The sequence below is a fragment of the Capra hircus genome, chromosome 10 (genome assembly GCF_001704415.2).
Source record: "Capra hircus breed San Clemente chromosome 10, ASM170441v1, whole genome shotgun sequence".
Taxonomy (NCBI): domain Eukaryota; kingdom Metazoa; phylum Chordata; class Mammalia; order Artiodactyla; family Bovidae; genus Capra; species Capra hircus.
Window position 1 is genome coordinate 26,468,246 of NC_030817.1, and position 27,369 is coordinate 26,495,614.

General features: G+C 40.7%; 1 protein-coding gene across 4 annotated transcripts in view; it reads left to right on the plus strand.

Moving 5' to 3' along the window:
• Positions 1-27,369, plus strand: part of ZBTB25 (zinc finger and BTB domain containing 25) — a 46,338-nt gene that overhangs the window by 289 nt on the left and 18,680 nt on the right. For 2 of the 4 annotated variants that reach the window (XM_018054078.1, XM_018054077.1), the window contains exons 1-3: positions 117-656; positions 11,685-11,864; positions 14,882-15,825. In XM_018054078.1, coding sequence (XP_017909567.1) covers positions 11,692-11,864; positions 14,882-15,825 — 1,117 coding nt within the window. In that variant the 5' untranslated portion in view covers positions 117-656; positions 11,685-11,691. Of the gene's footprint in view, positions 1-116; positions 657-11,684; positions 11,865-14,881; positions 16,103-27,369 lie in introns of those variants that run through there. The other 2 variants (XM_018054079.1, XM_018054076.1) reach the window with 2 other exon arrangements.

Sequence of the window (27,369 nt, forward strand, 5' to 3'; positions counted from 1 at the left end):
CGTGCGCTACCAGTCAGTTCAGGGTCGCCCATTCCCCGCACCTCCCCCACGCTTGCCTTCCGCGGGCCTGTCCGCCTCTGGCCTTGAGTCACTTCCCCCGCCATGCCCCACCCCGCCCGACCGCCTCCCCTCCTAGGCTACCGGGGCTTAAGCTTCCCTGGCCCCGCGCCCTCACTCCTCTTCCCGCGAAGACGCGGGTGCACCCTTTCCCGCCCCCATCTCTGAAATGAGGTGGTGCCTGTGTTTTTGCACACCCTGGGGAAAGTCCCCGGGTCACGCGGTTGTGTGTGTGTGGGAGCCTGTGACGCTCAGGCTGGTCTCCACGCTTCCGCCTACAGAGTCACGACTAGCAACCGTGGCGAAGGCACCCGGAGGGCGGGCCGACCCCCGCCAAGCCAGTTGAGCTGGCGGGCGAGCGGGCGGGACGCCGCGCACGTATGCACGCACGCACGCACACTTCGGCCCCCGCGCCTCAGGTTCCTCAGCTACGAGGGGCGCGGTCACGTGGGGCCCTTCGCCGGGCAGCTGGCGCGGGAAGCCGCGCGAGAGCGGGCCGCGGGGTGCGTGAGCCGGCGCTGCCGCGTGACGTACGCGGCGCGGGAGGCGCCCCTCCCGCACGGAGAAGTCGGCCGCCTGCCTGCCGCGGCGGCCTCTGGGTAAGTGACGCGGCCCGGCCCCTATGGGCTGCCCCGGGCTCAGTCCCTCCCGCCGCGATCCGCCTAGGGCGGCGGCCTGCAGCTGCGCCGGTCGCGGGACAGATGCAAGTAGCTGGGGAGATGGGTGTTTCTGGTCCGTTTGAGATGTCAATCAGGGTACTGGAGGAAAATGGCAACCGTCAGTGAAAGCTGGGCGGAGAATGTCCAGAGCGGCCTTTCTCTGTTGACACCATGCGGCCGCCAGGCCCGACGCAGGCCGGGACTGGGCTCCGGGGCGCTTCAAAGGGATGGAGACCTTCCGCCTGGGGGGCCCGGGGCGACCCGGCGCGGGAAGCCCCCACGGGCCTGCGGCATTCCCCAGGCTGCTGCGCCCCGGACCCTTCTCGCCAGTGGGCGGGTCTCCAGGTGCCACTGGCGGAATGCTGCAGGCACTGTCCTCCGTCTCCCCTCCACAGCCCCGTTTGTGATTACCCCTTCTCTAGGGCCGGAATTCCCCCTCATCTCCATAATTCTTTTTTCAGATTATGTTAATCTCATTCTAAATCAGTTTTACTTTTTAAAGCCTGCTCCATCTATCGCTGCCTTCTTTAGCACTCTTTATTTGGAGAAATCAAGCTGTTGTCAAATTGCTTAGGCAGTGCCTCGCGCCGTACCTGGAAATTGACAGCAGCTAACATGTTTCATAAATTAACGCCCCGGTTCCCCCCAGTGGCATGCATTCTTTTGGGACTCCTCTTTGGCAAAGCTGTTATTCTCACAGGATTTTGTGAAGTATGTAAAGTACACCTTAGAATCACAAGTCTTAAAGCCGAAAGGGGCCTAATAGAAAATGCAGTTCATCCCTCTCATTGTACAGGTGAGGACACCAGGCCAAAAGACTAGCTTGATCGGAGTCCCATACCTCTTCAATAACTAGACTCCAGGGCTCACCACACCAGGAGTGCGATGCCAGTTTAACCCACTCACTGTAGAGACTTATCTGCTAGAGGTGATTGTACTTGATTCCGGTTATTGAGAAATCAGACTTGGCTAGTGTGATAACTCTGGCCTCTTAAGGAATGTGGTTGGCGCTATTGCTAGGTGGAATAGACTGCCTATTAATACACTTTGAGCTCAAAGCTCGTCCCCCTCCCCCGCACAAAAACATTCAGCTCTGTTTTCTGCAAGAATAACCAAGATGTGCAGCATTAGTTGCTTCCTTGGGTAAAGGCACCAGAGATCACTTTGGCAATCTGAATATGCTTTAATTAAGAGTGAACTATTAATCCATTATCAGACGTCAGCTCTCTTAATAGGGAACAAAACACTGATGGGATAGGAAGCAGAATAGGTGACTTCTGATGGCTGGGAGGTTTTCAGGAACCAATAGAACATCACAGGGATAATTAGCAAGATGACAGGAGGGCACCACACATAACTTGCTACACTTTTTCTCCCAGCGCAGCTCTGAATGTCTTATATGGAGGTAGCAGAGATGGATTTGGTCCTGGTTTATTGAGTAAACAGCCCAACAGCAACCTGCAGTGGCCCGTTGCTCTTTCATAGATGAATTATGAATATTTACCAAAATGGAGATAGTATTGTCTCCCATCTTACAAGCAAGGAAACAGGCTCAGAAAGATTTACCTGGCTTCAGTGATGCTGTCATTTGCAGTAGAACTCAAGGCTAAATCACTTTATCTCCCAAGTTTGGTCAGTGCTCTTTTGCATTAGATCTTGCTACCACTTCAAGCCAGGAAGGGGATGAGTGAATCGCCTGTGGCTGATTTATTGGCGCCTGTGGTTGCCCAGAGAGGCTGAGCAGGACTTTCAGCTGCCCTCTACGCCTTAGAAAGTAGAGCTGTGCGCTTCCACCCTATCTCCTGAGGGGAGTGCGGAGGAGCCAGGCTGTCTAGCTGGGGAGGAGGGGCCCAAGTGCCTTGGCCATAAATTATCCTGGTCAGGGCTGTGCTGGGAAGTGTTGCATAATGCCCTCCCCAACACTGAACCAAAGTGATTTATTTACTATGGTCCGTAGATGGTGCTTGACCATCTTGTTAAAGAAAAACTTGTACATTTTAGTAATAAAGGCCAGAAAAGAGTTGGGGGTTTTATATTATTGCAGGTTTTTTCCTTGTCTTAAAAAGCTGTGCAGGTGCTCTTATCTTGATAAATTATAAAGTACTTCTACACCACTTCCTGTGCCCCCTTTCTGCTTATTTATTCCAAATTGCATGTGAACTTCAGTCTCTTGAGAGAAGAATGCTAAGAAAAATACTGTTCCAGTTTATAGTTACCAGCACAGGCTGTGGAATCAAATATAGCTTTTGATCCCACTTTGTACTATTTGCTTGTCGTATGTCCTAAGCCTAGGTTTTTTCTTATCTGTAAAGTGGAAATAAAAATAATACATATAGTCATGGTGAGGATTAAAAGAGATAGTGTACATAGAGCATTTAGCACAAGGCCTTACACATACTATTTACTCTATAATAATAGCCATTAATAACTGTAACAATATTTCCTCTAGGCTAGAAAAGATATTGCTGCTTGAGCTTGCTTAGGGAGAGTGGAGGAAGAGGAAAGAAAGTGTTTGAAGCAAACAGTTTCAGGATTATTGGTTGAATTTATTAACACATCTGCTTTCCTTTTCTAGCAGGAATTTTTTCTTTCTTTCTTAATCTTACCTGGAGAAAACGTGTTTATAGTGTTGTTATTTTTGAATATCTTTCAATTCATTATTTCCCTGGTTACAAGTCAATCATACAATGGCTCTTTAATTCCTCCTGAGAAATCCTAGGCACTTTAAGCAAAGGGTTTCATTAACACATGTGGATAATGTGTGTGTGGAACATTGTGTGGCAAAGGAAGCATTGGTTCGCCTGTATTCAGAAGTTATCATCGTTCTTGTTTGTACTGTGTCCCAGGTCTGTACCAGCGTTGTTGTTTTCCAGTTTTCTCCAGCCCTGTCAGTGGTTTGCTTTTTCTTTCAGAAATGCAGACTTAATTTTTTTTAGTGGACTAAGAGGAAACTTTTCCTTTACAGGGTTCTGATATTTTTAAGATCCAGTAGCAATTTGCACTCACCGGTGTTAGCTTTCATGTTTGCCTGGCATTGCGGCTTTAGCAGGCATCCCACGTGTTGGTTAGATGAGAGCAGAGATGTAGCAGGCTGGCTGTGTCTACCAACAGGCAGCAGGCCCCAAACTAGCGTTTCCCCTGTTCCGTTAAAGGTTTCTAGAGCTTAACTGCTCTTCCTGTACCATCTACCGCGTCTGCTCCGTACCCTCTTCTCTTAACATTTTCAGAGATAATTTCATTAGCAGATGCCTAGAATTACTGCAGGGTTTACCTCACACAAGAATTTTCAGATCTTCAATTTCCATGTCATTTTCAGATACTATAAAAATAGATATAATAGTGTCTGAGAGAGTAAATATACCTCTTTTTCCTAAGTACTTTTGAAAAAGAAGTTTGAAAATGGTGTGTTCTTCATCTGCCCCCAAGACCCATACTACTTTGGGAATATTTCTGTTTCTTGATCTGGCAAATTTTTAGTTTACAGTTAAAATTAGAATTACAGTGGTTGATTTTGGTTCATTTAATGTAATTCGTATAATTCCCACATTTTAAGCCCTTCTTGTGAAATAGCTTTTCTCTGTAATTTTAGTGTGTGAAATAGTCTCTTGGATTTCCTGGGTCCCTTGTTCTTCTAATGCAGTGGTTCTTAATTGAGGCATTATATTAGAATCACCTGTATGTTAGTCGCTCAGTCGTGTCCAGCTCTTTGTTACCCCACGGGCTATAGCCTGCCAGGCTCCCCGTCCATGAAGTTCTCCAGGCAAGAGATACTGGAGTGGGCTGCTGTTACCTTCTCCAGGAGTCACCTGAGGAGGTTAAAAAAGGCTCTGTGCCTCACCCTCAGCAGTTCTGTTTGGGTTAATCTGGAGTAGGACTCAGACATCAGTACAGCTCTGCATAGAAGGTTTTACAATGCAGTTAGAGCCACTATTCTGGGGTAAAATGATTTCTGCAAACATTCTTTCTCTTGGTTATAAAACATTACACTGCCACAATCATGTGAAGGTAAATTAAAAAGTTAAAATCATTGTATAAAATCTTAGTAAGTAGCACTTTGGATATTTCTGCTTTTACCTTTGTATTTATAACCATGAGTAAGTATCTCAAAAAAACTGTACACATTCCTAGGCCAACTTTCCTGTCTCCATGTCTTAATAATAAAGTTACAGTGGTGGAAACCACAAAGAAAATGTGTTTTCCAGAGAAATGGATGTCTTACTCCTTTTGTTTATTCTTTTACTGAAGAGTCTTATAGCCTGCCAGAATGAAAAATTGCACATTGTAGGGCATTATTCTGGCTGTCATAGGTCTGAGAGTCCAGATCTAAGAGTCTAGTCTGTGTATTATAAAATATTTTTTAAAGTAAATTTAAAGATGTTGGATATCAAGTTAACATTGAAACTGTTCTAGCTTACTTAGATTGAGCTAATCCAGAGTTATTAGTCTAGTAAGTAAACAATTTTTTGTAGTCTCTTAAATGTCAGTGCTATTATTATTAATATCGCTTTGATAACAGATAAACCGTTTTAAGATCTAGCACCATTACATTTGGCTATAGCATTTGAAAATATAACGGTAAGTTATTTTATTGCAACCTCTCTCACATTTTAAATCTCCATGAAAATTTCTCACATGTAACTTCTAAGATGTTTCTGTACACATAGGAAATTTTGACTATTCCACATACTAAAGAAAATCAAATGAGTAGACAAAAAATGATGAACAAAGGCTATATTAAAAGCCTCTCTAATAATTTGTAAAGTAAGTTGTATTAGAAAACGTCCTGAATTAACTATGTGATGTTTTGGTTCTATTAACATAAGGTAAAGTCTGGTTGTGCTGCCTTAAAACATGAAATGTCTATAATGCAAACAAGTTTGAATGAACCTTTATATATATATAAAAGTTCATTCAAACTTTTTATTTAACAGATTTGAGTTTATTTCATTTTATAAACTTGAAACATTTATCCCTTTATTTGATTCAATATATTTGCAAAATATGCCGTCAGTATATATGTTGATAGTTCTAGATGGGGATTTTGAAGAAAAGGTACTGAGTTTGAGGTCAGACGTGAAGTTCTGTCAGTACCATTTAACAGGTAGTTATCTGATTTTGGGTACCTTTCCTGCCTTCTCTGAGCTTATGGTTTCTTAACCTGAAAATGGAAATAATACAGGATCTGCTTTAGTACCTCATAGGATCAAAAAAAGATAGTGTAGGAGAGAGGTTCTCAAAGTGTGGTCCACTGACACCTTGAAGTTTCCTGAATTTCTTTCAGTGGGTTTATAATTATCTTGCTTTTGCCAAGGCAATTTCTCATAATACATTTGAACCAAAACATCATGTGGCAATAGATTGATTGAAAAGGCAAAGAAAAGAACCCAGCTATAGTTTTAAAAGTCAGGTATTAAAGAATATTGCAAAATATAAGTGCCACCCTTCACAGTGGATGAGAATCCATTTACCCAGTATAGGGGACACAAGTTCAATCCCTGGTCTTGGAAGATTCCACGAGAGTTCAGAGTGACCACATAGGTAGAAAGTAGGGAGGAAAATCCTGGAAACGTTGTTGATGGGACCCCCAAATACTGTGTATAAATTCAGCTTAAATCTCTTGCCAACCCTGAAATGTATATGTGTGTTGAGCAGCCTCCAAACAGCACACCTAACACACACAAAAACCCCAAACCATAGTGGAGGCAGAACTTGGGAGTTTAAGTTCAGCCTAGCTAATTTGCCGGAGAAGGCAATGGCACCCCACTCTGGTACTCTTGCCTGGAAAATCCCATGGACAGAGGAGCCTGGTAGGCTGCAGTCCACGGGGTAGCTACTAGTTGGACACAACTGAGCGACTTCACTTTCACTTTTCACTTTCATGCATTGGAGAAGGACATGGCAACCCACTCCAGTGTTCTTGCCTGGAGAATCCCAGGGACGGGGGAGCCTGGTGGGCTGCCGTCTATGGGGTCGCACAGAGTCGGACACAACTGAAGCGACTTAGCAGCAACAGCAGCAGCTAATTTGCAAAAACAAAACAAAAAAACATTGGTGCTGTTTGGAAGAATATTATAGTACCTAGAGTCTTTAGTAATGACAGTGTCTAAGATTTTATCCAAAATCATGAGACACATGAAGAAATAGGAAACTATCATCCTAATGGAGATTGACCCCAAGATGACCCAGAGGTTGGATTTAGCTGAGAAGATTTAAAGCAACTACTGTAACTGCTGAAGGGTGTAAAGGAAAATAAGGTCATAATATGTGAATAAACTGGAAATCTCAGCAGAGAAATAGAAACTTAGAAAACATGAGATGAAAATTTTAGTCCTGAAACTATATCTGAGATAAAAAATGGGTTAACAGGAATGATGGTGAACTTGAAGATAGGTAAATGGAAATGATCTTATCTGAAGCAGAAAGAGAAACTACTGTGTGTGAATGTTCTCTGTAAACTTTAACACTCCATATTAATATCAAGGATTAATGGGTTTCTTTCAAGGCCTAAACTCACCTCTTTCCTCTGCATATGGACTGACATCATAGTTTGTAAATCAGTGCCATTGAAGAATACTCTGAGATTCTTCTCCTTACTTCAACCATGTGCTTTCCACAATCAAAAAAAAAAAAAAAAAAAAGATTTCTTTTCTCCACGGCTCACTGCTGCACTTATACTTTTGATTCTATTCTTTCCAGCTTCTAGAGATTCTACCCCTCTTCAGCCTGGAAGTCTTTGATCTGCCGTTCCCTCAGTATCCTGTTCTATCTGTACCTATCCTCAATGGCCTCTGCTTTCTAACATTCTAACATCCCCCTGCAATCAGATACTCTGCTCTTTCCCAGAGTGTTGAGAGAGGTCACCAGAAACCTTGGTCAGCACACTTGGCGGGTGTTTGTAATTGGTCTCATCCCCATGTTTCTCAGCCATTCCTCCCATCAAGGTTCTTGCCTTTTCTTGTGTTGTGTTTGTCGCTGCGTCGTGTTGACTCTTTGCGACCCCATGGACTGTAGCCCGCCAGGCTCCTCTGTCCATGAGGTTCTCCAGGCAAGAATACTGGAGTGGGATGCCATTCCCTTCAGAGCATTCGCTTTTTCTTTACCTCCCTCAATAACAATATATGTTCTTATTTCTCTTCGTCTGTCTCGCTGTATCCGTGTTTCTGAAGGATTCATTTTTAGCCTTTTTTTCTACTTTTTTCTTATTTTATTTGGTAACCCCATCCATTCCTGGTGACTTCAGCCCAGTTATTTCGGAGGACCTCCTCTCCAGCGCTGCCCATTCTACTCAGATGTCCTAGGGTGGACACCTCAAACTCACTGTGTGCAGAAGGAAGCCTCTCTTACCAAGCCGCTTCTGTACCTCTCCTCTGGCATTCTGCTCTACTACCTGTATATCAGCACCTTGCACATGGCAGTTACTCTGCAAATAGGATCCTGAGGAATGAATGAATTCTTCCAGTTGCCCAAGCTGGAGTTCTGAAACTCACTTTTGACTTGATCTTCTCTGTGACTGAGCACATCCAATTCTCGGCCAATGCTTGTCAGTTCTCCATCTTGTATATCTTCTTGTATTCCTTTCTTCATTCCCACTGCCATTATTTAGATGTTACAAAAGACTACTTACTGGTCTTTATTGCTCCATGCCTTTTCTTTGTTAATCTTTTATATTTGTTGCTACTAGAGCAGTCTTGATTCTCAGGCCTAATGGTGATGATTTTACTCATCCTGGTTTTTTTTTCTGCCTGGAATGCTATGTTGACCTTCTCCATTTTCATCTAAATCCAGTTCAAATGGCTTATTTCTCATTGGGCTTCCTGTTTATCTCCGCCTCATGCTGTCCAATTGCTCTTATGGCACTTACCACTTTTGCTTCATGTCATAGTTGCTCTGTTTTATGTTTTGTCTCCCCTATTAGCTTATTGACTGCAACATCATTGTAATTTTTTTCTGTCCCTGTGCCTTGTATGGTGCATGCTTTCAAGTACTTTCCTTTATTAAATTTCTCTTCACAAAATATTTGTTTGATAAGTGAATTTAACTGTTACTCAGACCATTAACCACAGATTTTTATATATGTGGCTTTTTAGTATGTGCCATTTTCATTTCTACATGGTTCAATAGTTCACTATACTAATGCACTATTTATATACACCATATCTATATATATATATGTATAGAGAGAGAGAGAGAGGGAACTGTTGAAAATGTTTATGATCCAAGGGGGAGGTGTTTTGGAGATAATTTGTAAGACTGGTTTAAGGTACGTCAACCTTAACTATCTTATTGAATCTAAGACTTGTTTTTCACATATTAAAATATCTAATATAGAATTTTAATTTGGTTTTTTAATCTCCTTATAAATTGGTGGTATTTTAGAATCAGGGAAATGTGGCAAATACAATAAATAATGACTTTTGATTAAATGGCCTTTTGGAACAATACCCACAACCTGGATTTTTGATTATGTTCTCAGAGGATAGGCTCAGGTTGCTGTAGCTTCTGTTATCTTAATTTCTTATTTTATTTCTGCTTAAAAGCTTTTAAAATGAACTAGAAAGGGATGTGTGTTTTGTTTTGTTACTCGAGGGAGGACCAGGGGAAGCTATTATGTTTGAATTAGAAGAATTTTTTAAAGTAGTGTGTGAATATAGAGTTAAAAGAAGTTTTAGGATTCCTAAAGTATAATACTGTTCATATAAAAACCTTCTTAAAGGATATATGGGACTTCCCTGGTGGCTCAGATGGTAAAGCGTCTGCCTACAATGCAGGAGACCCAGGGTCAATCCCTGAGTTGGGAAGATCTCAGAGAAGGAAATGGCAACCCACTCCAGTATTCTTGCCTGGAGAGTCCCATAGATGGAGGAACCTGGTAGGCCACAGTCCATGCGGTCCCAAAGACTCGGACACGACTGAACGACTTCACTTTCTCTTTCAAGGGATATATACATGTGCAGTAGAAATATGATGATGTACAGTGGAGTCATAAGCACTAAATCAAGATGTGGCTGCCTTTGGAGGCAAGGAGTAGGGGGTGGTAGGGGATAGAATGAGGGAGAGATGCAGTGGTTTTCTTCCCTGTTTGTGGTGGTTTACTCTCTGTGCCCCGGGCCAGGTGGATGGGAGGCGGGTGCTTGTTACATTGTGCTCTTTATCTACTTATCTGTCTAAAATACTTCAGCATATTCAAACAGGATAGTTCCCCTGGCTACCCTTAACTCCCTGTTCTCTAGTTTCCCTAGCAGAAACGAGAGTGGTTTCTTTGAACCTTTCAGAGTGGTTTCTTTGAACCTTTCCAGACATGTATACATAAATAAGAATATATTTATGCATTAATTATTACCCCACCTTTAATAATAAAATAACCACTCTACCACTTTTTCATAAATAGTAGTCTTCTCTACACAATTTTACATTTTGCTCTTTTTTTTACTTAATATGTGTTGGAGATTATTTCATATTAGTACATTAAATATGTGGTTTTAACTAAAATAGCTCTAACCTTTTATCAGTAATAATTGCTTTTGTCTTTACCAGTTTTAAATGTTTATTTTGCTGTGTCACATTTGCTTAAGTAGCAGGAATCTGGGTTTCTCCCTGATTCTTCTTTCCAGGTATTCCTCTGAGACTTCCAGGGTACTTGATGACTGTTCCCTCTGCTCCTTCAGTTGGTGGGTTGTGTCTTTTTCTGGGAGGTGGAGAGGGAGGACCCTGGGGGTCTGGAGTCCAGTGCCCAGGTTTGAATCCCCAGCTCTGCATCTCACTAGCAGCATGATCTTGGGTCAGTCAGCCCTCTGTGCTGATTGTTTCCTCACCTGTAAAGTGGATTGATTATTTCCTTTCTCACAGAATTGTATTGAAAATTAAATGCGTGAAAAATTCCTGACACACAGGAAACATTATAAACTGCTGATTTTTATTATCCCTCACTCAGCATTTTGTAGCCCAAGCTACTGCCAGTCTCCAGACAGCTAACCTCCCACTCTCATCACTGACCTCCTTAAGACTTTGATCTGTCTGGTTAGTGAGAAAGCTTCATTCCTTTTTTAGGACCTGCTCTTTTAGAGACAGTTCTCCCAGACCCCAGTGGTGCCCTTTATACCACACCTGCCTTCTCTTTGAAGCACCAGGGCTCTCTGCACAGTTGAGGTGGGAGAAGGTGGACGGAGAGGATGGCCCAGCCTCCTGCTTCCAGGGTCCCTCAAATGTTCTTGCTGCTCTGCTCACACTAGGCTTCTCCACCAGAATTGTTTTGCATGTTCTTCCCGAGGCATGATTTCCGCTCCCCCTGAGAGCAGTGGTCCCATCCAGCATTCTTCTTCTTCGGGAACTTCCATGCTTGTATGTGTCTGAGTCCAGTTAAGGTCAGGGCTTAGGTTCTTTCCCACTGGGCTCCAAGCCCCATGTGGCTTGACATCTATTTTAAGGGCTTCTGTGACTGATAAGTTTCCCAAACTTACATGATAGTTAGGTGGCCAGTGTCCCCTGAATACGCAGAGGATCCCTAAGGAGCAGGGACAGCTCTTGCCTAGCCAGGGCACACATTTAGAGTTGACATTTGAACAGTAGTTTCCATTACAAGGTGCTTTTCAGGTAACTTATCTCATCTGGCCCTGAGGCAAAGATCAGAACCTCATTCCCATTTTTGCCAGTGAAGAAACTGAGGACTAGAAACATTGTGGTCACATAGATTAAAAAAAAGGACAAACTTCCTCTTTCACATTGTCAGCACCCACGACAAGTCACTTTCTTACCAGGTTTTAAAAAGGCCATGTATTACCTTTTCAGTACAGTTGATAACAGTTATCATAATTTAATGTTAGCTAAGTTTAGGGTTAGATTAACAGTATTGAAAACTGTTGAGTAATTTCATTTAGATTTCGGTCTCCCTGACCTCTGTAGGTTTGTGTGAACTATAGCCAATTTGGTTAAAAAAAAAAAAAGCAAAAACTATATTGTCCTTTTTCTCAGAGCCACAATGGACACAGCTAGCCATAGCCTTGTCCTTCTGCAGCAGCTGAACATGCAGCGAGAATTTGGTTTTCTGTGTGATTGCACCGTTGCTATTGGAGACGTCTACTTCAAAGCCCACAGAGCAGTGCTTGCTGCTTTTTCTAACTATTTCAAGATGATATTTATTCACCAAACAAGGTAAGGAGGTGCTTTTGTAAATCAGAAGAATTTTTAATACCGTGATATAGTTAAGCTTTATTATAACATCATTTTGGGTATTCTTTTTTATGGGATCACCTTAGGAAATAAAAAAAAAATTATCATTTTTTTACACATCAGAAATTAAGCTCTGTATAGGATCCATGGTGGAAGATAATGAGAACAATAATAGGTAAAGTTTGTTTATTTGTTTAATCCCATAACCAACCACTAAGCATTTATCTAATGTAAATTCTACCGTTATCCATATTTTTTTAAGAGAAAAAGAAACTGTGATTGAGTTATTAAGTAACTTGTCCATCTAGGATTACACGCACAGCTAATAAGTGAAACTCATGCAAATCTGTGCTCTTAGTTACTAAGTTGTTGATTTCTGTTCCTTCATCCTTTCATAGCAAGATTTCAATGTCATAACTCCACCCACCTGGTGGCGGCAGAGGAGCCCCGCCGGTCGGCGGGGCAGTCCGTTCCACCCTGCTTTCCTCTCTGGGCTCCGCCTCTCTGCGGGCGGCGGTGTCCTCAGCCCCAGTTTCTCTGGCCGTGCCGCCGAATGCGACGCTGGGTTGAGTGGCGCTGTCCCCACGGAGGGAGGGCCGATATTCCATATTGTAATTCAGAGGTCATTTGTTTCAAATATTTTTTTTAAAACTTTTTTAAAATTTAGATTAACTCAACATGATAGGGAGAGGGGTATAAAATGGTATCCAGATTCTGAGCTCTTGGTAAAAAATAGCTTTAATGCATGTTAGGTTAAAAGTGATGGAACACTATGCTTTTTTAGAAGACCTTACATTTGGCGTTTCTCTGGCAGTCCAGTGTTTAAGACTCTGTGCTTCCCCTGCAGGGGGCGCAGGTTCGATCTCTGGTCAGGGAACTAAGATCACAGGCCAGGTGGCTTGGCCAAAAATAGGAAAAAGACATTTATAGTCCAAGAGAGAGGTAATGCATGTAAGGAAAATAATTGCAGTGTAATTGATCTCTTTGTGCCTCAGTTTCCTTCTCTGTAAAACACTAGAATAGTATATCCACTCCATGATGTTGAGAAGATTAAATGGATTAGTAATATTAAAATGTTTGGAACAGAGCTTTGCACTGTTAGCTGCTGCTTTTAAAAATTTCTATGATGTGTATAGTCGAAGTGCTGCACAAAGTAGACTGGAGTGTCAGCAGCCTTACTTTGAGAGGGTTAGAACAGATTTTACAGAGGCTCTGAATCTTAAAGGATCAGGAGGAGTTTTTCAGATGTTTTAGGGGAATGCCAATAATTGCAATTATAGGCAGAAGAAAAAATGCAAGAAAACATATGCAGATATGAACCAGGCTAGCACATTCAAAAAATGGAGTAAATCAGAATGATTGGCATATATGATAAAAAGGGGAGAGGAGATTAGAGTCAGGGACAGGTCATGGGTAGCCTTTTCTGTCACACAAAAGTTTCCTCTCCAACTTAAGTGTCGATGTAGAAACTAGATTAGGAACGCTACCTTCACATCAGCCTCATTTGAGAGCAGTAAGTTGTTTTAGCTCTTAAAGCACCTGTTGTGTACTAGGCACCGTGCTAAGCTAAATTCAGGAGATGCACAGGTAACAGGCCTGCTCTGTGATATTTCTGCTGAGTAACTAAAATTCCTCATTTAAAAGACCTCTGTGCTGATATTAAAAAAAAAAAAAAACAACCCTGCCACAGACCATGGCAGTGAGTGGGTCAGAGGTAAGAGTGAAACCCAAGAGGGAATCCTAAAATATCAGGACTAAAGAAATGGATTGCTGGCATTCAGACTGCTTTCTGATGTGTTGAGGCAAACTTGCGTTTCAGGGAAGGTAAGTCCATTGACTGATTCCATTGTTCCTTGTTATCCAGCCTTTCCCTCAGGTTCTCTTTATCTTAATTTTAACAGAGTGTTTCCTGATTTCTTGTTACACAATTATTTCCATCTATCTTCTGAATTCTAGATTCATATGTGAAAAATTGGGCTTGAGATTAATTTAAAGCTTTTCAGAATTATACTTGTATTCATTTGTGATCTAAAGAGTAGATATATTAATATATTTGGAAACCAAAATAAGGTGAGTATGATTTAAATTCTATATGGTACCAATTCCAATAAGCCCTTTGAAATTTTAAAATTATTTTTTATTGTGGCAAAATATATATAAGCATAAAATTTGCCATTTTAACCATTTTTAATTGTACAGTTCAAGGGCATGAATCATATCCACAATGTTGTGTAACTATCACCATTACCTATTTCTAAAACTTCATCACCCCAGAAAGAAACTAACCATTACATAATAACCCCCTATCCTTTCCACTCTCAAGTTCCCAGTAGCCTCTAATCTATTTTCTGTCTCTGAATTTTCCAAATCTAGATGTTTCTTACAAGTGGCGTCATATAGAATTTGTCCTGTTGTGTCTGGCTTATTTCATTTAGCATGTTTTCAGGATTCATCCATGTTGTAGTGTATATCAGAACCTGATTCCTTTTTATGGCTGAGTAATGTTCCAGTATACATATATACTGCATTTTGTTTCTCCACTCATCTATTGGTGGATAGTTGGGTTGTTTTCTGCTTTTGGTTAATGTAAAATGCCATTGGTTTATGGATTTCCATTGGAGTCCTTGATTTCAGTTCTTTTGGTTATATACCCAATAGACTGTTAAGTTCCTTAAGGGCGAGGTATCTGTTTTATTTGTTTTTCTACCCCCTGCATGCAGTTTCAGTGCCTATCACTTAGGAGTCACTAAATGTCGAACTAATCAGAATATCTGTGTTTCTTAACTTTAGGCAGTAGATTGAATAAGTGAAGACTTGGTGCTGGGCCATAAAACTGGTATACAATGAAAATCTGAGCTTTTGTTGCTGTGTTTCGTCAAGGCAGATTGTTAAATTAGAAGTTAGGAAGAAACTGCTTTAGCCTAAGACTATATGCTATTAACTAAAAGGCCAACTGGGTTGTTTCATTCTGTGTGGGTCTGTTTTTTTGTTTTTAACAGTGAATGCATAAAAATACAACCAACTGACATCCAGCCTGACATATTCAGCTATTTGTTGCACATTATGTACACGGGGAAAGGGCCAAAACAGATTGTGGACCATAGTCGTTTGGAGGAAGGGATTCGATTTCTTCACGCCGACTACCTTTCTCACATTGCAACTGAGATGAATCAAGTGTTCTCACCAGAGACTGTGCAGTCCTCAAATTTATATGGCATTCAGATCTCAACGACCCAAAAAACAGCTGTCAAACCAGGGCTGGAGGTCAAGGAAGCTCCTTCCAATAACAGTGGAAACAGAGCTGCTGTCCAGGGTGACCACCCCCAGTTGCAGCTCTCTCTTGCTATTGGGTTGGATGATGGCACTGCAGACCAGCAGAGGGCCCATCCTGCCTCCCAGGCCTTGGAAGAGCACCAGAAGCCCCCAGTGTCCATCAAGCAGGAGAGATGTGACCCAGAATCTGTGATCTCCCAGAGCCGCCCCTCACCCTCATCAGAGGTGACAGGCCCCACTTTCACCGAAAGCGGTATCAAAATACACTTATGCCATTACTGTGGGGAACGTTTTGATTCCCGTAGTAATCTAAGACAGCATCTCCACACCCACGTGTCTGGATCCCTCCCATTTGGTGTCCCTGCTTCCATTCTGGAGAGTAATGACCTTGGTGAAGTGCATCCACTTAATGAAAATAGCGAGGCTCTTGAATGCCGCAGGCTCAGCTCCTTTATTGTCAAGGAGAATGAGCAGCAGCCCGACCTCTCAAACCGGGGTGCCACAGAGCCTTTGCAGATCAGTCAAGTGTCTTTGATCTCCAAAGACACTGAGCCAGTGGAATTAAACTGTAATTTTTCTTTTTCAAGGAAAAGAAAAATCAGCTGTACCATCTGTGGTCATAAGTTTCTCCGAAAGAGCCAATTGCTGGAGCACATGTACACACACAAAGGTAAATCTTACAGGTATAACCGGTGCCAAAGGTTCGGTAATGCATTAGCCCAGAGATTTCCGCCATATTGTGACAGCTGGTCTGACATCCCCCTGAAAAGTTCTCGTTTGTCGCAAGAACAGTTAGATTCATCTTGTGCCTTAGAGTCAGAACTCACACAAGAAAATGTGGACACTATCCTGGTTGAGTAGCAGTTTCTTCTTCAGAGTTTTTATATCAATTCTGAAAAAGGAAATCCACATGTGTTTTTTTATTCATAAATTATTTTCCTCCTCAAGTTCTTTACCATTTATCCAAGTTCTAAGGTTGTATATACTACATCTTTTTATTGTAAAGATATATCGATACATTGCTGCCAAAATGTAACCTTCCATTAGGGCTGTCTTTTCCTCAGTTAAATCACTATTTACAAATGAGAAATCAATGTGGAAGTATGGAAGTTTTTTCAGGTTGTAGAATCTGTGAAAGCAAATTGAATATGAAATAAGTATAATCTTTTTAAAAGAATGTTCTGAACTATCACTTTTGGTGAGTGTTCCACATGAATTAAGCCCCTATGAGGATTATTTTAAAATATTTTCTGCCATATAGGAAATTAATAGTTATATTAGTATATAAATGTTATAATGTATAAAACATTTGTTTGAGAGCATAACTATACCAAATCACGAGTAGTTTTAAATTACTGTTTATTTGCTAGTTCTGCAGCATCTTGCAAGCATATGTGTGCATGCTCAGTCACTCAGTCAGATCCTGGGGTGTGATTCTTTGTGACCCCACAGAGTGTCTGACTGTGACCCCATGGACTGTAGCCTGCCAGGCTCCTCTGTCCATTGGATTATCCAGGCAAGAAAACTGAAGTGGGTTGCCATTATGTGACTTTATTTAACATTGAGCATACCTCATTTCAATAAAAAGTATTTTATTTAAAAGACAGGAAAGGAGAAGAGTCAGAAACACACAAAAACTTAGAGAGTCAGTAAGATACATACATGTAGGTAAGCGTAGATGCCTCCAGTGTTAGAGACAGCAGTTCAGACAGATCTGTGTGGACTGACACCCTGGTGTTGTTACCTTACTCTAATGTTTTCTTAAAGAAATTAAGAGCAGTTTGAGATTTATATGACAAGAGGTTTATATGAACTTGAGGAAAATGATAGAATACAAATTATCTTTCTATCCATAGTATCAGAAGATTTTATAGGCTGTTTGAGTTGACATTAATTTCCTTTTTTTCCCCCTTTTTAGCTAAGGAATTTATTTTTTTAATATAAATTTATTTTAATTGGAGGCTAATTACTTCACAATATTGTATCGGTTTTGTCATACATCAACATAAATCCACCACAGGTCTACACGTGTTCCCCATCCTGAACCCCCCTCTCAGACATTAATTTTCTAACGAAAAACTGAAAAGGTACTTTTTCAGTGGCACAGATTTCATTTTTTCTGGTACATAAAACCAGCAGAGTAGATACAGTCAGTGTACTAGAACTATGTTTAAAAATCATGACCAGCCTTCCCCCTGTGAGTCAACTTAATTCCCCTTTCTAATAGTGAAACTTACAAAGCTAAAACTCCAGAAAAATTAAAACTGATGGACCAAATGACAGATTCTTATGCTGTGTGTAGCTGGGAAAAAGCTGGTCAAACTTCACCACAGAGGATAGATTTAAATTGTTTCTGATATGTTTAAATTTTAAATCCTAGATAGTCAAGAATAACCAAAGAGAGAGGCTTTAGAACACCCTCGTCTTTTTTGTATGTTCCCCTGTTAAATTCTAACTCTCACAAGTATTTTAGTAAATTTAATAAATTTGGTTTCTACAGCTTAGGATTTAATTGGATACAAAAGCTCTTTAATCTCCCTGATGACTGCATACTTCAGAGTTCCTTAAGTGTCTGAGTTTAGTCAGGAAGGAGCTCAGAGAGAAATCCATCTCATTTTAAGGGTGCAGTGATTTCTCTGAGTTATCAGTGAGTTCAGGTAGATTATGAAGTGGTAAGTTTTTCTTAAGAAGTGAATGAAGAAAACCAATGGGCATTATCTAAGGTGGTTGAACTTCTGTCCTAGACAAGGATGTGAAGCCTCATGGGGTCAGGATTAACGTGTTAAGAACAAAATCTAAGTAGCTATTGATACAGTCAATTGTATCAGTCAGTAGTTACAACAAATGTATTGCTCTTTAGTATCAGAACTTCATCTAATCATATTCTTACAGCATTTCAGCAATTATTCAAACTTTGCTGTCCTCAGTGACCATCACATAAGGTGAACACAAATATTAACATTGATTTCATGTATCTTAGGCTATTCTGGATATATTCCCTAGCCTCCTTCAAGTAAAATTTTATTTTTTCTTGTTTAGATAAAAATTTTCTTGATTTTTCTGTTTCGTTTTCTTTCCTACTTGCTCAGTCATTGGTCCTTGACACAAAAAGTATGTATAGCTTAAAGGGTGGGATTTAGGGTGCATATGAGTTGTAGGTAGGACAGCAGTTCAAGGCAAAGTCTGGATGAGGCAAGAGTTTGCTTTTGGCTGACTATCCATAATAGATAACATTAACTTAAAGCAGACGTTTATCTACTTTGTTGAGTGTTAAGGAAGGAGTGATTAACTGTATTTTTATTCTTAGTCATAGGGTTCCTTTTAATATTAGGAATTCAAAGCAAGTGTTCTTCCCTTCATCTTCATAGTATTATGTCTGTAACAGGAAGTGGGAAAATGAATACTCCATTTTATAGGAAAAAATCCCCAAACCTGGGTTCCAGAGAGCCAGTGAGTAGTGGTATGGAGAATGATTCCAGTTTTATCTTTTTCATTTGTTCAACAAGAATATTGTAAAAATTACTTTATAACTAATATTGTGCCCTGAGTATTTTTAAAGACATGATTCGTAAGAAAATCTACCTTGTATAAAAAGGTTCCTCCAGCCAAACACTCTAATTCTGACTACATCGTTTATGAAACGGAGCTGTCATCTTAGCCATATAGTACAGTCTGCATGATGATTGTCGAACTCTTTTTTTTTTTTTAATTTTTTTAGTTTTTTATTTTTAAAATTTTAAAATCTTTAATTCTTACATGCGTTCCCAAACATGAACCCCCCCTCCAACCTCCCTCCCCATAACATCTCTCTGGGTCATCCCCATGCACCAGCCCCAAGCATGCTGTATCCTGCGTCAGACATAGACTGGCGATTCAATTCTTACATGATAGTATACATGTTAGAATGCCATTCTCCCAAATCATCCCACCCTCTCCTTCTCCCTCTGAGTCCAAAAGTCCATTATACACATCTGTGTCTTTTTTCCTGTCTTGCATACAGGGTCGTCATTGCGATCTTCCTAAATTCCATATATATGTGTTAGTATACTGTATTGGTGTTTTTCTTTCTGGCTTACTTCACTCTGTATAATCGGCTCCAGTTTCATCCATCTCATCAGAACTGATTCAAATGAATTCTTTTTAACGGCTGAATAATACTCCATTGTGTATATGTACCACAGCTTTCTTATCCATTCATCTGCTGATGGACATCTAGGTTGTTTCCATGTCCTGGCTATTATAAACAGTGCTGCGATGAACATTGGGGTACATGTGTCTCTTTCAGTTCTGGTTTCCTCGGTGTGTATGCCCAGCAGTGGGATTGCTGGGTGTCGAACTCGTAAAACTGGAAATGCTGCGTGCTCCTTAGTGGATCAGGCAAGTCCTAAACAGACACTTCCTCTTTGGATCCGCTTAGAATTTTCCCTTTTTTCTAGATCCCACATATACTTTTTTTCTGGAGGAAAACTGACTGTTGCAGTATTTGTTCTTGTTAGCATCTTGTTAAACTCAGTATCTGATAAGTGCAGTCTGCCTTATAAGAAAACCAACATTTCTGGATTTATCTCTTGAAATTATTATTTCTTTCTCTGAATTATTATTCACTTTGCCATCTGTAAAATGTGTGAAAGCAATCCCTACCTCACAGGGGTGTTGTGAGGATTTGTTTTAAAACTGTGGTAAGTTATATCAGTATTATTGATAAAAATCAACCATATAGGGACTTCTCCAGCGGTCCAGTGGTTAAGACTTCACTTCCCAATGCAGGGGGTTCCGGTTCAGTCCCTGGTCAGGGAGTTAAGATCCCACATACCTCATGGGTCAAGAAACCAAAACATAAAAACAGAAGCTGTACTGTAACGAATTCAATAAAGACTTAAGAAAACCAACCATATAAAGAAAATTACATTCTGCATTTTTTATGTAGCTAAACCTTTAACTTTAGTATTCCAACTCATAAATTCTAGAATGTCTTCAGAAGAAGTCATGTACTATTTAATACTCAATAATTGATTGGCAAAATTTTTACTTTTTACAAATACTCCAGAAACAGCAGAGTTGCTAGAATTCCTACTCTACCTTAGTTTAATCCTAAGTATTTCTCTTTAACTTTTAACAAGAAAGATAATAATTCTTTGGTATTATTGGGAATGAAAACTTTCCAAGTTCAATGTTATTGAAAGTTCCCCCAAACATATTGTTTATATATAGGAAAAGAAACAAAAACAGTGGAGAAAATACCATTTTCATTTCTTTGATGTAGATCATCTAAAAAGTAGATAGAGACAGGGAATAGAGTAGGGATAATAACATAGTAATTTATGTTCTATCAAAATAGTATTGGAAAAGGCTTCACTTAAAACTGAAGGAAATACTTATTAATCATGGGAAAAGATAGTCTGGAAAATGTATAATTCCATTGATGTTTATTTGCACAGGTGAATTCTTGATGTTGTAACTCAGATCCTTGAGAAGTATCCATTTTTTGTCTAATTGAGGTAAAAAACAGGCAATGTGAAGAAATTTCATAAGGTAACTTGTATCTTTGTATGTTTTAAACTAAATGTAGTTCTGTGGTATTTTATTATAATCAAGTTTTAAATTCCTAAGAATGAAATCTGTAAATTATTATTCTTTGCTGTACTTCTGTATTTGTATGGTTGGACTTTCTGAAGACTGGTGAGATTATACAGTCCTTAGCCTGTCTGTCTTAAATGTAAGGGATTACAAACTGTGATTTTTGTCTTCAAGACCTGAAGAATGTGAGATTATACAGTCCTTAGCCTGTCTGTCTTAAATGTAAGGAATTACAAACTGTGATTTTTGTCTTCAAGACCTGAAGAATCCTTTGTGCTTCGGTGTGTATCTGTCCACACTTGATTGCTTAGTAGATATTGTTCCAGTGCAATTGATGGACTGTCATCAACTCTTCTGTTTTGTGCCAAATAGTCATTTAGTCAGGTTAAATCAAATATCAGCTTAAAATTCTTTCAAAGAAACTTGGACTTAAAAATATTTAAACCAGAAAAAAAAGGAAAAGGGAAATTTCCTGGTTGTCCAGTGGTTAGGACTCTGCGCTTTCACTGCTGAGGGCCTGGGCTTGATCCCTAGTTGGGGAACTAAGATCCCACAAGCTATGTGGCACAGGCAAAAAAACCCCAAAACCTGTACAATGAAAAAGGCCCCCTGAAGAAATCTTCAAAGTACTACTAACACATAGTAACATATAATACAAGAGACTGAAATCAATAATATATTGTATGCTTAAACTCTTCCACCTAATATATTGTGAGTTTGTTTCAGAAATATTCTTTCAGAAAGTTTTGTATTCTCCATTTGTAATGAAAACAGTGAATTTCATGTATTTTATCATGACAAATAAATTAATGTGGCTTGATCATAAACAAAACTTTTTATTAGCTCAGCTTATAGAATGTGGTCTTATTTTACAGCAGTGTCTGCCAAACGTTGTCTTCCTAGTGTTGAGGTAAGTAGTCTCTGTATCAGGTAACATTTTGGATGTGTGATGCAAAAAATGCATCAGTGGGTCCAATTCTTGTCAACAGTAATCTGTGTTAACAGAAAAGTTGTGTCCTCATCAAGTGCTTCCCAGCTGCCATCTCTGGAAAGAAAGATAGTATCTAGTAATTTCCTGGAAGTTTCTTGCTTTGCTCCTTTTTCTTTCCTTTTTACTATCCCTCTAGTAGCGGAATCCGCAGCAGTGATTCTTAGCTAGGATGTATTAATTGGGGTTCTCCAGAGAAACAGACGGAGAAGGCAGTGGGCACCCCACTCTAGTACTCTGGCCTGGAAAATCCCATGGACAGAGGGGCCTGGTGGGCTGCAGTCCCTGTGGTCGCTAGGAGCCGGACACGACCGAGCGACTTCACTTTGACTTTTCATTTTCATGCATTGGAGAAGGAAATGGCAACCCACTCCAGTGTTCTTGCCTGGAGAATCCCAGGGACAGGAGAGCCTGGTGGACTGCCATCTATGGGGTTGCACAGAGTCGGACGCGACTGAAGCGACTTAGCAGCAGCAGAGAAACAGAACCACACTGTGGGTGAATGTGTATGTGTCTGTGTTTGTGAGAGAGGGAGAAAGGGAGAGAAAGAGATTGATTGACTGGTTGATTATAAATAATTGGCTTATGCAAATATGGAGGCCAAGTCCCAAGTCTGCAGGTGGCAGGCTGGAGACCCAGGGGAGTGGGTGAGGTAGTTCCAGTCCAAACTTTGCAGCTTGAGACTCATAAAGGCAGGAAAAGACCACTGTCCCAGCTAATTGGCAGAAGTTCCATTATTCTCAGGAGGGTCAGCCTTTTTGCTCAGTTCAGGCCTTCAGTTGATTGTACGAGGGCTACTCACATAGAGAGGAAATCTTCTCTCAGTCTACTGAATCAAATGTCAACTCATTCAGAAACAGACACACCAGTAACAATGTTTGACCAAATTTCTGGGTATACCGTGGCCCTGTCAAGTTGACACATAAAGTTAATTATCACACTGGGTGATCCCCCCTCACCATAGTGACATTTAGCAGTGTGGAGGGATTTGTCACAACTGGGTGGGGCTAGAAGAAGGTTGCTGCTGGCATTTAGTGGGTAGATAAATCAGGGGTACTCTGAACATCCTACAGCACAGAGTATAACCCCCACAACAAAGAATTGTCCAGCCAAAATGTCAGTGGTGCCAAGAATTAAATTTCTATTTGTATTAACTTTATCCCATCTTTTCAAAGATAAATATATGATTATTAAAAATTGTAGATGTATTAAGCAACAGGACAGTCTAAAATCTACTCATATAATCTTTGAAAAACAATTGTGTCCCTAATAAGTTCTCTGTGAAATTAAAATGTGATAAGTTGTAATTTGTATAAATATTTAATTTGGCCAAAAGGTGGCACCAGTGTACCTTTTAAAAGTCACATAGCTTTGACTAGGCTGATAAAGGTCCCTCTAGTCAAAGCTATGGTTTTTCTGGGAGTCATGTATGGATGTGAGAGTTGGACTGTAAAGAAAGATGAGCGCCGAAGAATTGATGCTTTTGAACTGTCGTGTTGGAGAAGACTCTTGAGAGTCCCTTGGACTGCAGGGAGATCCAACCAGTCCATCCTAAAGGAAATCAGCCCTGAATATTCATTGGGAGGACTGATGCTGAAGCTGAAACTCCAATGCTTTGGCCACCTGATGCAAAGAACTGACTCATTGGAAAAGACCTTGATGCTGGGAAAGACAGAAGGCAGGAGGAGAAGGGGACAACAGAGGATGAGATGGGTTGGATGGCATCACTGACTCAATGGACATGAGTTTCAGCAAACTCTAGGAGATGGTGAAGGACAGGGAAGCCTGGTGTGCTGCAGTCCATGGTGTCGCAAAGAGTCGGACATGACTGAGCGACTGAACTGAACTTTATGCTCAAATTTGGCATCACTATTTGTTTAAATCACATTTATTTGGTACTTAGCTTCTTTGGGATTTTGTCTCACTTTATAGAGTCATGATTAATGAGAAGCTTCCTAGCATTCCATAATAGGTAATATATTAGGATTCCATAATATATTAGGAAATATGTTGACATCCTGCTTTGATCAAGATGCTCCCAATTTACCTGTATTAGCAGCAGATAACTTGAAAATATCATTTAGTATGCTTCATATATCAAGAATTTCTGAGGATGCTTGTAAGTCTTTAACATTAAGTGAAAGTGTTAGTCGCTCAGTCGTGTATGACTCTTTGCGATCCCATGGACTGTAGCCCACCAGGCTCCTCTGTCCGTAGAATACTCTAAGCAAGAAGACTGGAGTGGGTTGCCGTTTCCTTCTCCAGGGGATCTCTCCAACCCAGGTCTCCTGCATAGCAAGCAGATTCTTTACCATTAAGCCTTAGGCATTTTAGTCTCAATCACATTTGTTCCTTTAATCAGGCATCAAACTCAGTTTTTAGTGTTCTGATGGGTTAGTAGATAAATCCAGGGACATATGAGTAACTACTCCCTAGTTTCTTACCTTTTGTTTCTTTCCTTCATATGCACAGCCAGTGAGGTTAGCCTGTATATTATTTTCTGGAACTTACTTTTTCTTTCAACTGTGATTTAACAACTGACTTTCTAAGCTGGTGTTCTTTTTCCATCTTCATTTGCTTCCTTCCAGCCAGTTTCATTCTCTGAGTAGGCTGAGACGTTCTCTCATAGAGTTCTTGTGCCTTCCAGTGCTGAGTGAATGCAGGCTACCCTTTGCTCTCCACCGACTCTGCTTGCAGTAGTACTATTATCCTCGGGCTTTGTGCCTCATCGCTAAATACTTCTCTTACATTTATTTTACAATTGATTAACCAGCTTGGACAATGAACCTGCTTCCTCCCAGATAAATTCTCTTCCAGTGTTTATTTATATAATGTTGAAACTTTTCTGTTGAAACAACTTGGTGATATTGTATCAAAGTAATGGAAATAAAAGGTCTTCATTTAAGCTGCTAGAAATCCTTGGTGTCCTTTCATGTCAGAAATCTGAAGGAATATCAGTGCTATGGGAGGGCTGCTCTGTACAGCTGGTCCTGGTTCTCTTGGAAAGTGGAGGAGAGGCTTGTGCAAGAAGGAGGCCTTCATCATCTGAAGTCACCTGTTGTATGATCTATGTTATTACTCACTTTTGAGAAGATTCATGTTAGATTCTTGTGGACCAAACAGGCCCTTGAGGAATGAGATCTTATGAATTTAGCTCTGCCACATTTTTCTATAAGGGAAGCCATATGGTACTTAGTCCAAACCATATGTAGGTTAAGTATCTAATTTTTAAAAAATCGTTTTTTTGATAACTGGCATTTGTACCAAGTGCCTTGTAGGGAGGAAAATCTAAAGAACCTATGGTGTGGTTCTTTAGGAAAAGGATGCAACATTTGCAGAGATAAGATAAAAGGTTTTGAAATGCAGACCAAAGGTTCCAGTGGAGTGCCTCTCAAAAAGATTTTTTTACTGGACCAGTTCTCACTTCCCACACTGCCCTTCTTTAACATATGTGCACACAGTCCATGCTATGAGCTCAGTGGTACCTGTCAACTATCACAGCATTTCAAAATTTGTGAGGAAAGGCATATAAATGGAGAACCCCTTTAAAAAATGCTGAACGTCTCCTGTTTCACTGTTAACTACAGTTTTTCAGATTTCTCCAGTTGGTGGTTAGCTTCAGACCCACCATGTAGAGCCATGCAGATTATGCACAATAACACTAATTGCATGCACCACTCACCAAATGCATGCTTCTGGCGTTAGGCTTGCAGTTTGCACAGCTGTGTGGAGCAGCCCTGTCTTTCCTTATCCTGGTTTAAATGTTGAATTTAAGAAGCCCTTATTTTGAATTTCTGCAGCAAGTGAGTTTTCACTTGTGTAGCCAGGAAATTATATTAAACTAAAATACACAGGTGGTATAAAGAACAATGAAGAAAAAATGAATACTCCCTAGGTGGCTCAACCATGTGTCTGTTAAAATTTGTAGAACTGTGCACCTGTAGAACAGGGTGGATTTTACTGTATGTAAATTACACCTTAATGAAGAAAAGATTAAGACCACCCAGATAAATATAGAAAAGTCTTAAAGTTTAATGAGCCATAATGATTATCATTCACTATTAATCCTTCCATGGGTCAGAAAAAAAAAACACCATCTAGACATTAAGAGTTGGAGAAGGCAATGGCACCCCACTCCAGTACTCTGGCCTGGAAAATCCCATGGATGGAGGAGCCTGGTAGGCTGCAGTCCTTGGGGTCGCTAAGAGTCGGACACGACTGAGCGACTTCACTTTGACTTTTCACTTTCATGCATTGGAGAAGGAAATGGCAACCCACTCCAGTGTTCTTGCCTGGAGAATCCCAGGGGTGGGGGAGCCTGGTGGGCTGCCATCTATGGGGTCACACAGAGTTGGACACGACTGAAGTGACTTAGCAGCAGACATTAAGAGTACAGAGAAAAACTCATGAAACTAAAAAGCTGATTCTGAAATTCACTCTGAAATCAGACAAATTGCTGATAAGGCTGTGGCACATCTGGATAAAAGATCAAAAACTCAGGTTCAGTTTTTCACCTGAATTGAATTGTGAGTGACCAATTATTTTGGCATTTGGTGCATCTCAGCTTTATACAGAGGACAACTAGTCATTCTGATTAGGGAGATAGAAACACTAGTTTCAGTTGACCTGTTTAAAGGAGAGGTGATACTCTGTTTTTATACTGTTCCAACATGGAACCTCTGCATTGTAATTTATATATGAAGATACTTGATTGACTTGAGCATACACACCTGTAGCTGCATTAGTCATGACTGTGACTGATCACAGATGTGGTCCAGAGGCCCACTTGTCACTGTACTGACCAGACCTTCCTGTGACCTGCAGATACAATATGGATTTGGGATTCAAAGGTTTGAGTACAAGTATACAAATGACTGCACCTGCTTTTGTCACTCCTAGGAGGAAGAAATGGCTATCCACTCCAGTATTCTTGCCAGGAAGATGCTATGGATAGAAGAACCTGGTAGGCTATAGTCCGTGGAGTTGCCAAGAATGGGACATGACTGAGCATGCACAAACATCTCCCAGGAGTACAAAATTGGAAGACCTGTTTTTTTTTTGGCCACAGTTACAGCTGAGAAAAGTATAGGAAAGGTTTAATCCCTGCCCCAGAATTGCACTGTCATAAAGATCAAGATAGACCTTCCCAGGTGGTGCTAGTGGTAAAGAACCTGCCTACCAATGCAGGAGACGTAAGAGACGTGGGTTCAGTCCCTGGGTTAGGAAGATCCCCTGGAGAAGGACTCGGCAACCCACTCCAGTATTCTTGCCTGGAGAATCCCCATAGACAGAGGAGCCTGGCAGGCTACAGTCCATAGGGTTGCAAAGAGTTGGACATGACTGAAGTGACTTAGCATGCATGCAAAGATCAAGATAAAGCCAAAGTCCTATTTGAGTCTAGCCATGAAACAAATTGTGAAGAAAGTGCATCTGGTCTTGTAAAATGCAGAAACTGCTAGACACCGCTACCATTGCTGTTACGATAAGTTAGAGACAGTTTTAAGTTTAGGAGTTTTCCACCCTAGGAGGCATCCTCCCCTCACCTAGGTTTTTCTTAACTGTTTGTGGTATCTGTGCCCAGCTTTGCTGAGGATTTTCTGAATGTATAGTGTGCTCATGTACAGATACATATTTATTCACTCTTTTTCC